This window comes from Bemisia tabaci, chromosome 1 (assembly GCF_918797505.1).
Source record: "Bemisia tabaci chromosome 1, PGI_BMITA_v3".
NCBI lineage: Eukaryota > Metazoa > Arthropoda > Insecta > Hemiptera > Aleyrodidae > Bemisia > Bemisia tabaci.
Window position 1 is genome coordinate 7,773,225 of NC_092793.1, and position 16,376 is coordinate 7,789,600.

At 41.1% G+C, this 16,376-nt stretch overlaps 1 protein-coding gene across 3 annotated transcripts in view; it reads left to right on the forward strand.

Moving 5' to 3' along the window:
• Window positions 1–16,376, forward strand: part of qsm (Zona pelucida superfamily protein qsm) — a 202,866-nt gene that overhangs the window by 174,666 nt on the left and 11,824 nt on the right. For all 3 annotated transcript variants that reach the window (XM_072306330.1, XM_072306339.1, XM_019056018.2), the window contains one exon: window positions 13,222–13,323. In XM_072306330.1, the coding sequence (XP_072162431.1) occupies window positions 13,254–13,323 (70 nt within the window). In that variant the 5' untranslated portion in view covers window positions 13,222–13,253. The remainder of the gene's footprint in view (window positions 1–13,221; window positions 13,324–16,376) is intronic.

The following is a 16,376-nucleotide window of genomic DNA, read 5'->3' on the forward strand; positions in this document are numbered from 1 at the left end:
AAACTCTTGAGCCTCCGGAAAAACTGATTCTTCGAAGACACAAAGGGAGTTTGAAGTAACGGCGCGCTCTTAATACCAGCTCATTGAGCAGGTGAGCCGAATGGAGATTCTCAACGAGAGGCTGGTCATGAAATATCGTCGCTCCGCTGATGTAAGGGCGTATCTCTATTTCCCCCATGAACCCCGGAGAGCATTAAACTATGCGGAGAACAGGGTTCACGTCGAAGTTAAGGTACGCTTTTACGTCAGAGGAGCGACGATATTCAACAGCGCCGGGCAAAAATTCCTAGGAATTGGATTAGATTTTGCAATAAGGAACCGCTATCTCTGGCTCTCCCATTAAAGCACATATCTGCATAGGGAAACCAACGGCATGTTATATGTTGTTTCTAAAATGGGCTACAAATAGTGGTTCCTCATTACAAAACGTAATTCAATCGATGGTTGTACACAACGCACCGGGGGTGTGGGGGGGGGGGGGGGGGGGCTTACCGGGAAAAAATCGGTGACTCGGAGGAAAATGCATACTTGTGCTTCAAACTTTGTAGGTATTTTCGTTAGGATGCGGAAATGTCCACAGAGGGAAATCGGGAAATTTTGCGAGACAAAATTCTATATTTTTGATAAATTATAAGGCAGGTGCTAGACTACCTCGAGAACTCACTTGCAGTGCTCGTGGTATATTTTCTTTCGTATTTCGTACTTTTCATATCGTGGTTGATCTTCGTTAGCCTTCTCAAGGGCCTAATTCCCAAGTTATACTGCTATATTTCACTCGAGATTGGCAAAAACTTTCCGTTTTAGGCCTTGTCCACACCAGTGCGGCTCAAGAAACTTCGGGCGAACTTGTACCAGAAACTTCTTACCGATAACTTGTTTCTTGAACCCCCAGTTCGTGGAACTAATTCGTCCAAACTGCGCTCGTGTGGATACGGCCGTTTGATGATATTTTGAGGGCTTCCTTCGACCCCCTTTGATCACAGTGGATCCAGCAAATTGGCAAAATTGTCTTTCCTCCTTTTAAACCTATGAAAATGTATCGATTCTTGGAGGGGCCAGGTGCTCCGACAAGAATCGATTGTTGAGAATAGGTTTAAATGAAGCCAATCCGGTGTTGCCGAATTGCTGAATCCGCCTCTGAGTGTAAGTCAAATGAGGTCTCTTAAGCTAAGGAAAGGAACGACTGTGAATACGATCGTAAATCTGTCAAATTCAACCCCTTTTTAATGCAAATCTATACTATAAGCTCCAAGACCTCCTAATTTTGCGAAACTGGTAACGCTTAGTTCCAGCGTTCTACCGGGCCGATTTTCATGATTTTTGCAGCTATCGACGGGCAATTGTCTCTAAATAAGCCAACTCTTTTCAGATTTTCAAAATATGGCCCAGGTTTTTTTATATTACGTGGTAAAGTTCCGAATTCTCCCATTTAAACAATGTAAATTTACACTTTTTGTCATAGTTCGTTTGAGCGTTCTACCGGCCTGATTTCCATGATTTTTGCGTAAATCGACAGGTAATAGGCCCTAGATGAGCCCGCTGTAATCAGATTTTGGAAAAAGGACCCAGGTTTTTTTAAAATCACGTTATAAAAGTGAGTGAGTTTACAGAATGCTCCGGTACTGCTACCGCTATGCGCGGGAGGATGCGCAGTGGTCGAGGAGGTTGCGCAGTAGCTGTGTAGCCTGCGCATCAGCTCTACACTTATCTACACAAGATTCGCCCCATAGAACGCATGTCGAGCGGTGGCCGAGTCGTCTAAGACGTCGAAGGCGTCCTCTTTAAAATCGGTGTGGGTTCCGATCCCCGACTCATGATATCTTAATTATTACCTGACTATCATTGTTCATTGTTTTACTGCAATATTTCATCAAGCAGTCATTCCAAAATGCGTCCTTTTAATTTTAAAGTAATTTTAAGTAAAGTTTAAAATTAAAGTATACCTCATATCGTAATTTTTTATGGGAAAAATAAAACGAACACTGATAGAAGGGTAAAAATAGGGCCGCGAAGCGGCCCATTGATGGCGCGGAGCGCCTTCGGGGGGTTGGGCCGCGTAGCGGGCAGGGGGCGTAGCCCCCTAGTATTCTAACACTCCCTGAAGCTTTGCAATAAACAGGGTTATTCAAGTCACGCACCACTGGCCATAACTTTAGTTCTAATTAAGATATCGACTTGCGGTTTGTGACGTTTTTCCTCATACCGAGGGGAAAACTTGTTTGGGTACTTTTCAGTTTTAAACCCCCGCAGGGGGAGGGACGGGCGGGAGGGCAACTAAAAATTTCAAATGGCCACCTCCCTCATGTCCAGTGGTGCGTGAATTTTGAATAATCCTGTATTAGAACTGTTTCAATAAGAATCTTTGGCATTTACGTGTGTCTCTTAGGAGCAATAAGACATAGAGAAATTACTTAAAGCTCTCGAGAAAAGTTCGTCGACCACCATAAGATAAGGAAAGGAGGGGGACAGGGGGGAGGGGGCAAGATGGCAGGGGGGCAGGGGGGAGTTTGGCGTGTGACGCGCGTGCGCTTCTGTTGAGGAGGATGAATCTAAAGAAGGGATTGAGAAGGATGAGCTTTTATTAAGCTGCATCAGTCAAACTCCTCGCTGCTCCTTTGACGTGTCAGTCGTATCTTTATTTTCACATGAGCCATGTAAAGCATATGATTATACGGAGTGCAAGGCTCACGTGGAAATTGAGGTACGCCCCTACGTTGAGCGACGCCCTGGCAGCGGCAGTAAGATAGGAGTGACAGAACCTGGCCTAGTTCTGCTCTTTGAAGACTAGCTCCCATTTGTTTGCTTGTCTCCTCGGCCCAGTAGCATACGAACCAACGCGTATAAACTTTAGCTAATATGGAAATGCGTGCTGGTCCGATCACTCGGGCCTCAAATCCAGTGACTCAGTTACTGGCACCACGCGGGAAGGGAGGGGGGATATTCCGGTTAAATGAACTCAATTTCGGTGAATGCACTTTTCATGTAGTGTAACTCTAAGTCACGGAGAATTAAGAAAATGAGCGAACAGTAAATAAATAAGAATTGAAGCGATCACCCGAGAAGGGGCAGCGTATGCAATCCGCGCAAAATCAAGAGTCGATCTTCGAAGTCTCCAATTGAGTCCTCGAAGTTCGACTCATGATTCTCATCCCCCCCCCCCCCCCCCAACTTCAAAATCAAGATTTTACTGTTCCCATGTGCCACGTCAATTGATTAGAAAAAAAACCCATGAAATCGTATTTTATAAAGTTTCATGAAATTTTCCATCTTTCCTTGTATCTATCTCCTCTTTTATTAAGAAAAACTAAAATCTTGCACAATTCGGTTAAACGCTCTTGTCATGACTAATCTTCTCTTTTTCTCGTCCCCTTCAAAATGCCGAAAAAACAACCCCTTTCATTTAACTATAATTTTACCATTTTGTTTATTTCAAGATTAAAGATTGATTGATTACTGCCTTGCAGTAACCGCTTTTTTCGCCCTCCTCTTCTCTTCCTCTCTCTTCCCTCTCTTCAAACCTCTATTTCTTTGTCAACGGCGACGAGAACATTGAGGTGAAGGAAGGTTTGCAAATGAAGAGGGCGAAATGCCATAGTTGCCAACTGTGTTAGCAATCCGAACAGTCGATTCATATGAAGCATGAGAGGAATTTCAGAAAAAAGACTGAACGAAACAGCGATCCGCCCAGCAAAGTTTCACGACCTTACAACTACCCACCACCGAGTCGAAACAAGCAAAGATCGCCATTGTTTCCTCCACGGTTTATGTGCACGTGGGCTGTGTCTAAGAGCTGGCTGTTTGAAATAAGAAACTTAGGAGGCTCTTGACAATCCAATTTATAACTCGGTGCTCTCTTCGCTGAATGACGAGGTATAAAAATGATCAATCCACCTAGAGATTCCGGAATCAAAATCTATCAGAAAGGTTACTGCTGGTAACAATACTCATACTGTAGATACATAGAAAAGTAAACATAACAAAAATTTAGTGTGTTTTCCTGACGGGCGTTAGTAAATTTAATGTTATTTAATTCAATTTCATTTAATGCTCTAGTAAATTTGACAACGGCGTAAAGGTCAAATACATACATAAAAGCCCCTTTTAAAGCGCTTTTATGGCGCTCTGCGACACCCAGCCGCCAAAGTCTTCTGTCCTTCCTAAGACCCTTCACAGAGTTGGCTAGGGTGTTTCTCATTTTTTAAATTTCGAATTCGAAGGAGGTCCTGGTCTTAAAAGTTGACGAGTGGATAGATTAGAAGCCTCGTGCAAGGACAAAAATTAAAAACAAAATTTTTACTCCGTGCGCAAACGACTTAAGTGACACAGGTTGAAATGTGAGGTTTTTAGATAAAATAACACTGTATGGAAAACGCCAAGTTACGGCCCTAAAGCGCTAAAAAAAATAAGAAACACCGTAGAGTTGCCACTCCCTCCATTACTCCAAAACTCCCTGTCGCACCATTTTCACTATGCGTCCCCTTCGTCTCCTCCAAGGAGGAATCCAATCAACACGGAAAAAATTAAATTGCTGATTTAACAATTCAATTGCTAAAAAAAATTGACTGCAATGTTTCAATGTAGTTTTGTAGATTTGTAGATTGATGTAGATTTTACAACAAAAAAATGCTACTTTAACCACTGTTGTAAGCTAACTGAACCACGGGGGTGGTTAAAGTACATATATCATTTTTTTGTTGTAAAATCTACGTTGAAACGTTGCAGTCACTGTTTTTAGCAATTGAATTGTCAAATCAGAAATTTAATTTTTTCTGTGAGGCAACTTCTTCGGCTGCCTTACTTCCGTCATCCTGTTATTACCAGACGATGTTTTTTTCGACTCCTATGATCTGACGCACTCTATCATTGCGGGCCCGATCCCCGCCAGAAATTCCAGCCAACCGTCTCCAGAAATCCATCTCCGTTGCTGTTAAGGGTCAAATACGGTTCCTATAGCTGATACAACTGTTATACTTTATTCCCTATCAGGTTGCGAGACATCTGTGCCCTCTCAACATAGAAAAACTAGTTTGATGAGGAGAGTGTCAAATTGCGCTCACTTTGCGACGCGTGGCGCCACAAAGCTGGCGGTGCTATGACCCTACTCTCCCCCCCCCCCCCCCCACCTTCTGGCTTCCATTTCTGGGTCAAAAGTGTGATTTTCTCGTTCGCTTCACAAATAGCCCAAACGCAGGTATTTAGTCTCATATAGATATACAGCTTTCCTCCTACGCCTCGCTCCATTTCTGAGTAAGTGAGCTTCGGACTTCTGCTTAAGTCCGTCTGCACAAATGATCTTTGACTTCTCTGGAAAGAGAAACTGATAAATCCTTTTCCTTTTCACATTCACTCGAAATGCCTCCTTTATAGGTATCCTCGTCTCACCAGTGCGTTCCTCTGTCGTCACTTTTTTAATGAGAGGTCAACCAAAGACTCCTTTCCCAGTATGCAATGGGTCAGTAGAGAATTTGCACGCAATTTTTTTATTGATTCATCTGAAAGTGCTTAAAGAGCTGATTTCACAGTATTTTTTATACTTTTTTTCTGATATGGGAAATTGTATAAAAATATATTTAAAAGTGAAAAAATGCACCGCCTAGTGACGTCATCTGGCGGCATTCCCATTTAAACACATGTATTTTAGCAGATTAGATTATTTTGTCATATCTTCTCCAATGATCGTCCAATTCACGAACCAAGGGTATCCTTATGTTCAGTTCACTCAGTTCCAGTGGTTTCCACTTAAACACGAAATGCATCAAATTTTAGACACCTGCAAATTCTCTATTGCACCATGGTCACAGAATTATGTACCGATGCTTGATTCTTGTAAATCAGCTAAAATTGATAAAATCTATCCAAACAGCAACTCTCTACGTTGAACATTTACCGAAATATCGCGCTTTGAAAGGTCGGGTTTTTGACCTCATCCACCGCGGTAGTGACACCCTTGGTTTCTTCAACCTTGCTTTCATTCGAGCTACACGTTGAGAGACCATAGTGCAAATGTGTGTAATACTGATTGACGAACCCAAGGTGGAGGAATATAAGAGTGTCACTACCGCGGTGGATGATGTCAAAAATCGAGTTTTTCAAAGCGCGATATCTCGGTTGATATTGAACGTAGAAAGTTGCTTTTTGGACAGATCGTATTATTTTTAGCCAATTTACAACAATCAAGCATCAAAACACGATTTTGTGACTAGTGCAACTGACCCATTCGTCGATCGAGGCCTAAACGAATCCAAATTGGACATATTTCTGCCAAACGGAACTATGTGCATTATGACGTTATCCGTGTTATGCATATATATTCTTATGAGCCTCAGAGCTCATGTCTCAATGCACATGGTTCCGTTTGGCAGAAATACGTCCAATGGACCACTAGACAAGGTACGAATTTAAGCGATCTGGTATAGGTTCTTCAACCAAAATTTCTCGTAGAAAACGATTCACACAACGAAAATTACTGAAACCAATTCCTAACGAAGATATTAACGTTTTTATTTCACATTGGTTACGAGGAATTTGAACTGCCCGCTCACAAAAAACTCAAAGCTCCACGTGAGTCAAATCGTGCACTACAACGGTTTCAGCAAGCTTCTCAATCGACCAATGTTCATTTCCCACCATGTGTTGTTCAAACTATTAGAAATTTGCTATAACTGAGCCAAAGCGTCAAAATTGAGGTTGCCAGTTTTTTATATCGCAGAGACTGTCATGATAACGTTTAGCGTGCGATGTGAATCACGTAGAGCATTGAGTTTTCATGAGCGGGTGGTTTGAATTCATGCATCAAGAATCATTGAATATCTTCGTAAGGAGTTAATTTCGGTAATTTTCGTTGTGTGCACCGTGTTTTACGTAAAATTTTGGTTAAGAAACATGTATCAGAATGTTGAAATTCGTACCTTATTTAGTGGTCCATTGTAGCTCGACATTCCGTCTACGGACTTTACATGAACGTAACGCTGTGGACACGAGCCACATGATATGGATATCCCAGCGATGTGTCCCACTGACCAGTCAAAGAGGCTCAGCGCTGGCAACAGTCAACAGTTGGATGGTCCGAGTGTCGGAGGAAGCGGTCACTCACCTCACCCCCGCAAGCCGCAACATTGAAGAGCATGAACGCAATATAACAATATCACACTACACCACACAACACAACGAGTTTCGGCCCGGGGCTTTCTACGCTCCGCCGCACAGTGGATCCAGTCAATGGGAGAGGTCGGAGGAAAGTCGGAAACTTTAAACGCATATAACTCCGTTTATACAAAATTTTGAGGTACTAAATGTGGTTCCATTGGTTTCCTCGTGAAATTTTCTTCTGGAATCACCCTTCAAAATTTAAAATCTGACCGAAGAAACATCGAAATTTGCAGTTTTCGTCAAAAAAGTTATGTCCGACCTCTCCAATGGGCCTGTTTCATGCAAGAGACACAGCCGTGCGAATAGACTTTTCAGAGGTTAAATGACACGAAAATTACGATGGTCACATTAAAAAAGTCTGAAATACACTCCTTACTGCGCAATTTGCGTTGTTAGGAACGCGCTTTTTCAAATTTCCCGCGTCTGGGGGCAGTTTTCTAACGGAAACAATTAACGGCAACTCGCAGCTATTTCCGGTCAACTAAAACTGACAACATAACCTAAAAATCGGAGCTCGTGATATTATGAAATGAAATGTAGGAAGATTGCGTTGGATATTTAAAAGTTGATCGATTTGGTTAGCGCATAAAGCGTATATGGACCACTATAAGAGATCACGTTGGGTTTGTAAACAAACTGAAGGAAAAAACAACACCGACTCGGCATCTTCCGGAAACCACCGAGCCCGCCGTTTGCTCGTTTCCGGTGATTAGAAAACTGCCCCCAGACGCGGAAAATTTGAAAAAGCGCGTTCCTAACAACGCAAATTGCGCAGTAAGGAGTGTATTTCAGACTTGTTTAATGTGACCATCGTAATTTTCGTGTCATTTAACCTTTAAAAAGTCTATTCGCGCGGCTGTATCTCTTGCATGCAACAGGCCCATTGACTCGGTCCACTGTGCGCCGTCCGCAGCGTCGCGACGCACGTCGCGTCCCGTCCCGTCCTTCCGCTTCCAGATCGGTCTCCCGTATCGAGAGAAAACGCCGTATGAGCCTTCACACGTTGCCAAATTTCCTGCGATCAAGCACTGATTTTCCGGGACTCTTGTGAATTTTTTTCTTCCAATTTTACAGTGAATTCTATTCGAAATTTTATCTGAAGTATCTGAAAATTTTAGAGAAAAATATTCATAACTAGCGTCAAAAATACTCGTTTCGTCGGGAGAGACTCGGCAACGTTCGCATGATCATACGGCATTTTTCCTCACCGTGGCAGTCTTGCTCTTGGCCATGATCCCCACAACCATTGGCGGATCCAGCAATTTGGCAACACCGGATTTCCTCCATTTGAACCTATGGAAATGTATCGATTTTTGGAGGGGCCAGGTGCTCCGACAAGAATCGATAATTTAGCATAGGTTTAAATGGAGAAAATTCGTTGTTGCCAAATTGCTGGATCCGCCTCTGCCCATTACTTCATCTCCGCGCCAAGCTCCTCCCTTATTTCTTTCCGTTCTTCTCATAGGCGGATCCATGACACTTCAAATGAGGGGGCGTAAAGGCTCCCCCCCCTCCAGAAAATTGTCGAAATTTTTAAGCATCTGACATGCAGTTTGAGTCAATTTCGTCATGAAAATTACCAAATGCACGGGCCCTTACTTCTTCTCTCCTCCGTTCCTTCCTTTTCTCGGGCAAAAGGGGGGGGGGGGGGAATACACCCTCCAAGCCCCTTTGGATCCGCCTATGCTTCTACTTAATCTGCGTGCAGAGCTTTTCTCAGGGAAGGTCCTTCGAGTACCGTGCGATGATTAGAAAATTCAATCAAAGACACAATGAAGAAAAATAAATCATTGGCGATTTTTCTTACGCAGCGTTTAAGTCTCCGTATATATTCCCATTGATTTGTGACCACAGAACGGTTGCCAGGTTGTGCGATAATGTGGATTATATCATTGGTGATTTTTCTCACGCAGCGTTCAAGTCACCGTATCGATTTTATTCACAATATTTCATGCAACGACAGCAAGGTTGCCAGCTTGTGCGATGTAATGTGGATATTTCACACAGGCTCCTTACATTCCTGACTGTGGCGAGAGTCGCGGGGAAAGGGAACTCACGGAAATAAATTTTAGGAAAGGAAATCTCATCATATTGGGTCAGAGAAAATCAGAGTCCGGATATTTCAACATGAAATGGACCACTAGACAAGGTACGAATTTAAGCAATCTGATACATGTTTCTTAACCAAAATTTCACATAAAACACGGCTCATACAACGAAAATTACTAAATCCAACTCTTAACAAAGATATTAACGTTTTTACTACACATTGGTCACGAGGAATTTGAACTGCCCGCTCACAAGAAACTCAAAGCTCTACGTAAGTCAAATCGCGCACGACAACGGTTTCAGCGAGCTTCTCAATCGAGCAATGTTCATTTCCTACCATGTGTTGTTCAAACTATAAGCAATTTGCTATAACTGAGCCAAAACGTCAAGATCGAGGTTGCCGGATTTGTATATATCGCAGAGACTGTCATGATAACGTTTAGCGCGCGATGTGAAGCACGTGGAGCATTGAGTTTTCGTGAGCGGATGGTTTGAATTCACGCACTAAGAATCATTAAATATCTTCATAAGGTATGGATTTCGGTAATTTTCATTGTGCGCATCGTGTATTACGTACAATTTTGGTTAAGAATCATGAATCAGAATGCTGAAATTCGTACTTTGTCTAGTGGTCAATTGTATGGTATATCAAGGAATGAATCGAAAGCAGCCTAATTCATTGCCGTGCCAACAGAGGGCGTAAAGTTGCATTTGAATTCTATAATGCTGAGCTGCAAGCATGTCAAATAAAAAATTTAAATAGTTTCATCTCATACGCTGGCTCAGATCAATACTTCTGTACGTTTTTTCATGCCCAAATGTTTGTAAAGTATCTTCCCTAGCAATGACATCTAGGAATATTCCAAGTTTGAGTTCTTTGGCGCTGGACCCCTTTTTACAGATACTCATGAAATTATTAGTAAATTGAATTTTGCATAAAATTTTGCCGCAAGTAAGGTCTCGCCGCGTAGATTCAAGAGATGCATGTGATTATAATTAAAATTACAATTTCTGTGGCGTTCTCTTGCGACGGAGGCTTTGATGTAGAGGGTGGGATCGCGGTTCATTCGTTCAAAATTGGGGGAGGAAATTGACCTTGTAAAATTGACCTTGTAAAATAAACTTTTGCTTTTTGTTGACGACTTGACGTTATACCGATTTAAAAAGTGTATTTTCAGAAGAAAATACGCTGGAAATGTAAACTTGCATTTTTGCCGAAAATCATGACAAGCAATCTAGTCAAGATTAGCTGTAGTCAAGTATAGCTTTCTTTCATCCTTGACTTTTAGGAACTGCACTTTTGTCAATTTTAAAATAATAATCAAGTATACTGGCCTATATGATAGCGCACCGCTGCTGAAACTCTGGAAAGCCTTGGAAGCTTTTACAAAATCAACTATTGTAAGCGCGTACCATTCTGCCGTGCTAAGGAAGAACGCCGTATGAAAATTCGAGAGTTGCCAAATTTCCCCGAATAAAATCTTTATTTTTTATCGAAGTTGGACTTCTTTTTCCTTTAAACGTTCAGATATTTTACATTAAATTGCGCACAAAATTGTGTGAAAATTTTCGAAACAACTAATCCCGACTTTCTAAGTAAATTCGGTTTACACTGGAAATTTGGCAACGTCTGACGGCTCATACGGCGTTTGATGCAGCATTGATGTTGATTAAACAGAAGACAATCATAACCCTCACCAACTTTGATTTGAGTGCTAATGCTCGATAATTCAACTCTTAATAGATGCACGCACCAAAGCAGATGTTTCCAAACTAAATAATGGATGCAAGGCTCACATAACGAGGCCGCCTAGGCGCCTGCTCAGCGTCCGAAAGGTCTACTTCTCATCGGATAATACTCAACATCGACTGATACAGTGAACGGCGATTATACATCACCAGTTAAAGCGATGCATATCTCTCGGTGGATGTAAAAACAAAGGAACGAGGGCTTCAAAGCGTGGCGCGGGCGAAAACGCAAGGCAACGCAAGCGCATGGGCATCGTAAACTAACGTAGCGAAACGGTTAACGTCCGCCGGACGTCCTGCCAAGCGTTAACGAACTTCTTGCTCCCGCACCGGACATCTCCCAGCGATGACCGTGGCTCGTGGCCACCGGACCGTTTTCCCTCGAAACCCGGAATATGCCAAGATGATGGACTCGAAAAAATTCCAACTCCAAGATCCTCTTGAATATTTTACCACAATACTGCCGAGCTAAGGAAGAACGCCGTATGAATCTTCAGGCTTTGCCTGATTTCCTCTGATAAAACTCAAATTTCCTGGTCATATTTATTTCACATAATTTTGATATTACATATCAATAATAATTTATAATAAGCAAGAATGCTTATTATCCGCTAGAATTACTTTTAAAACTCATTTATATTTAATAACAAGTCAATAGATACTAAGAATCATAGTAGAAGTAGTGACATATTTGTATTGTTAATATAACAATAAATTAATAAAAAAAAAAAAAAAAAATCCTGGTAAATTTATGAATATTTTCCTCCAAATTTTTCAAACAATTCAGTTCGCAATTTTACCTAAAGATTCTGAAAATATAAAAGATTAAATATTCATACATTTCCTCAAAAATAAATATTTTATCGAAGGAAATTTGGCAACTCTCGAATGTTCATACGGCGTTTTTCCTTAGCACGGCAGAATACGTCGTTTCCCCCGCAAAGGAACGGAACTACATTTCAATTTTGCCAAATTTCCCCTCGAAAACGGTAATTTTGACTGTAGAATCTGGGGCGTTTCTGCACTGAAAAAAAAAACTCTGACCGTGAAAGCCGCACTTACGGGCTGCATAGACATACCGTCCGCGCGCTCCGGGCTTAGAGGTCAGAAGTTCCGGGCGTACCACCTGGAGCAATCGAAACTACACGGCGCCAGCACCCAGCCAGAACTTTCCGCCTCTCAACCCGGAACGAACGGTATGTCTATACTGCCGTGCTATAGAAAAACGCCGTGTGAGCATTCAGGCGTTGCCAACTTTCCTTTGATAAAACACGAAGTTTCCGGTAAACTTGGGAATATTTTCCTTCTAGTTTTTTAGACAATTTTGTTCGCAATTTCAACCAGAGTTCCTGAAATTTCAAGGGAAAATGTCCATAACTTTCCTCAAAAATGAAAATTTTATCGAAGAAAATTTGGCAACTCTCGAATGTTCATATGACGTTCTTCCTTAGCACGGCAGTTTTAACCCGTAACTTTTGTTTTAGTGTGATTGAAAATTTCATTGAAATCATGTATGATCTCATGCAAAAATCGGAAGACTTTTGGCAAAAAAATTGCTCAGGTACATTAATTTAAAAATTCTTTGAGTCAATTTTGCTGCCTTGGAATGGTGTTCCGTTCCTACGTCCGGGGAGGCGTCGAATAGGCCACCATACAGAGTCGGAAATAAGGCATTGCTATGCACGTATTTTTCATCAAAATTACACGTAAATCACAGGGGAGGCCGTACCTAATCAAATAATAAAATTAAGCATCCGACAGTCATTTCTGGTAAAGGTTTAGCTTCACACTCTGAAATTGGCAATTTTAATCTATTTTTCGGTGGTGATTATGATCTTTAGAAAAAATGTGTACAAAAGGAAGCCAAAATTTTTTACACGTTCGGCCTTGCAATACAATTTTAAGAAATTTTGAAGTTAAATGAATATTTAACAAAGCTGAAGAATTCTACTAAAAAGCTGATCCCACCCTATAGAAATTACCAAATTTTTATGAGTTTGAACATTTTTTGATTGAGTATAGAGGAGTAAAAATTAAACTACCTGCTTCACTTTACATTTCTTATCTGGTGTTAAAGTCTCCAAACCTACAAACCGTGGCTTTTTGAACGGTGGTATAACATTTCACTTTGATATGGGATGTCGATATGCTCTCACGAAAATGTTTTCTGCAATTTTCGTCGTCCACCCGCAAAACTCAAACGCTTGTTGATTTGATTGCTGGTTGATGTCAACGTCTAATTAAGATTAACACGATTTAATGTTTTGTTTGCAGTTCAATACAAATTGCGATGCTCGGATTATCAAATGGGAGTCGATGTGAGGAAGACGGAGGAGATGAAGTCACTTTATTTGGATCAGTTACAACACTATCCAGGTAAGGGCAATCTGATGGAACAACATGCTTACTTACATCCCAAGTAGCCATTTCCGACTAAAAATTGCCACTAACTTCCTACTTTGTTCAACTTTAGTTGCAACTAACTTGTAAGGTTCTAACCGTTTAGTTGCAACTTTCATACACCGTTGTGGTATCTCTTCCATTTACTCGCAAAAAAGTCACAATTTTTCCCCAGAAAATTTTGTAACATTTTCTGAACTACTTTGCGACGTTCTTGAAACTTTCCCTCCGCTTTTTCACGGAGCAGGGCAGAATAGAGAGTGCCACTCATTTTAGCACCGTAGGTATGATAAATAATGGCTAAAATAGTTATTTTTCAAAACTGCCCGGAGAAAATGGGAACTTTTTTTTTATATTTTCATCAATACAATGTGAATGAAATACAAATAATTCACCGCCTTTGGTGATAGAATCAAAAAACGAGAGAGAAAAAAAAAAGAAAAACCAACTTGCACAGCAGAAGCTAAGAATTTTTATTGGTAAATATTGTTTTGTTTGTTATTTGCTGTATCCTTCTGAAATTATTTTAATTTTATGACTCGTGCGAGGCAAAAAAATATTATTTTATAGGAGACCCAAATTTTTCACTCATATTTCGTGAGGAACTCATGAAACAACGTTGAGACGTTTAATATGCGTAAAAGATAAATGTATTTATCAATTTCTTATTGAGTTAACACATAAGGGAATAACATGTAATACATAAAACCTCTTGCTGCAATGCATTCCTTCATTTGAGTTCTATCATGGCAATTACTTTGCTTTAAGAACACATGATTGAACTGACGAAAGAGATATTCCTCAGAAAAGTTAGAGCCTCTTTGGAGTCACTGAAGATCAAAAGGCAGTACTAAAAATATAATTCGATGAGAAAGATGAGAGGATTACAGTTATTAGATAACTCAAAATTTGAATTGGATGTATTTCTGCCAAACACCACTATGTGCATGAAGACATGAGCCCTAAGACCCATGAGAATATGTGTATGGCAGGGCTCACGTCATACTGCGCATAGCTCCGTTTGATAGAAATGCGTCCAATCGGCAGTGTAATGTCGAATGTGAATGAATCCTAGGTCAACCATCGGCACCACAAAATCGTAAATAAATTTTAAAAGGAAGAAAAATTAATGCGTCCCTTCAGGAACCCCTTAAAGATAACAGAAACCTCTGTTGAAGAGTAAGAAGTTTACCTGCGACCTGTCGTACTTACCGACCTCCTCGGTGTACAGATTAGTATCGCAGAGGTCGTTTCGAATACTTCCATTCTTACATAGTCCAGTTACATAGTGCGGCAGCAAAGAAAGAGAGGAGAGGCGTTTCGAAAACGCAAACATTGGCGTGAGAAAAAGCCGCCGACACATAATTCAATCGACATAATACTAGCCCAACGCCTCAGCTTTTGACGCAACCATTGCCGCTGATTATCCTCGACTCAGCAATGAGCCACCGCACCGCGACGCGCTGATCATCTGATGCTTTGTTCGAAGTATGCGCACTACGTACACCGAGTAATAGAAATTTCCCAGCAGCGTCCATTTCCTGATTCCAAAGGTCCTAGATCAGTGACCACTTCTTCGCCTGCAGTCCCATGCTTCTCGACAAAAATGGAAAGCGTGAGCTCACTTGAGTTGTTTCAACACCGTGCCTCTCAGGCAGCGCTGAGGAAAAACACCGTAAGAACATTCCAGAGTTGCCAAAGACCCTCCGATGAAATCATTACTTTTGAGGAGAGTTATGTTTTCAGATAATTTAGATCTGAGGCCTTGTCTCCACGGGCCGTTTCACGGGATTTGTCTCAGGGAAAAATCACACTTACGAGTTCGGGAAAAATATTGAGTTAATCAATATTTTTCCCAGTACCAAGTATGGTCTTCGTGTCCCTAGGACCAACTGAGAGAAGAAGAAGAAGTGCAAAGCGAACTTTACGATATTTTGTCAGTTACTCCACTGCTCAAGTTTGTTTAGTTAAAGTAATGTGTCTAATTGTCAATCGTGTTCAATTATTATTTTAATCCCGATTAAACACTTGATTGTTACTAACTTACCTTTCCTCGCAAACTTGTCGCAGGACTGTATGAGCCCCGTCCCGTGGAGACGGTAACTGGGAAAAATCCCAGAAGTTTCATTCCTGCGATTCGAACTTGGGACAAATCCCATGAAAACGTCCCGTAAAGACAAGGCCTGATAGCGAATAATATTCTCTGGCAAATTCGGAGGAAAACATTCACAGATCTCCCTGACAATTTATATTTTATCGAAGAAAATGGGTCAGCTTCGCTGGTCACAGAATCGTGTTTTGATGCTTTATTCTTGTAGATCAACTAAAAATAATAACGACAATTTTCTACGTTGAATATTAACCGAGATATCGCGCCTTGAAAAACTCGATTTATGACATCATCCACCGCGGTAGTACATATACCATGTTATGCACTACCGCTGTGGATGACGTCAAAAACCCGACTTTTCAAAGGACTATATCTGGGTTAATATTCAGCGTAAAAAGTTTCTGTTTGGGCAGAACTTCTTATGTTAAGCTAATCTACAAGAATCAAGCATCAAAACAAAATTCTGTTCCTAGCGCAAGGGGCCCATTTGGCGACGTCTGAATGTTCATACGGCGTTCTTCTTTGGCGCGGTAGTAGTGTTCAACGGTTCTTTTCTTCCAGCCTTATCAATATCATCCCTGATGAAATCTGCCTCAAGTGCTGAGCACAATACTGCCGTCCTAAGTACAAACGCCGTATGAACCTTCAGGCGTTGCCAAATTTCCTTTAATAAAACACGAATTTCTTGGTAAACTCAGGAATATTTTTCTTCCAATTTTCAGATAATTTTGTCCCCAATTTCATCGAAAGTATCTGAAAATTTCAAAGAAAGTTAAACATAATTTTTCTTTAAAAAAATTTAACCGGAGGAAATTTGGCAACTCTCGAATGTTCATACGACGTTTATCTTTAGCACGGCAGGATACGGAAGAGGGCAGCTGACAATGTGGACATTTTAATCGTTCAACATGCCTCTGCA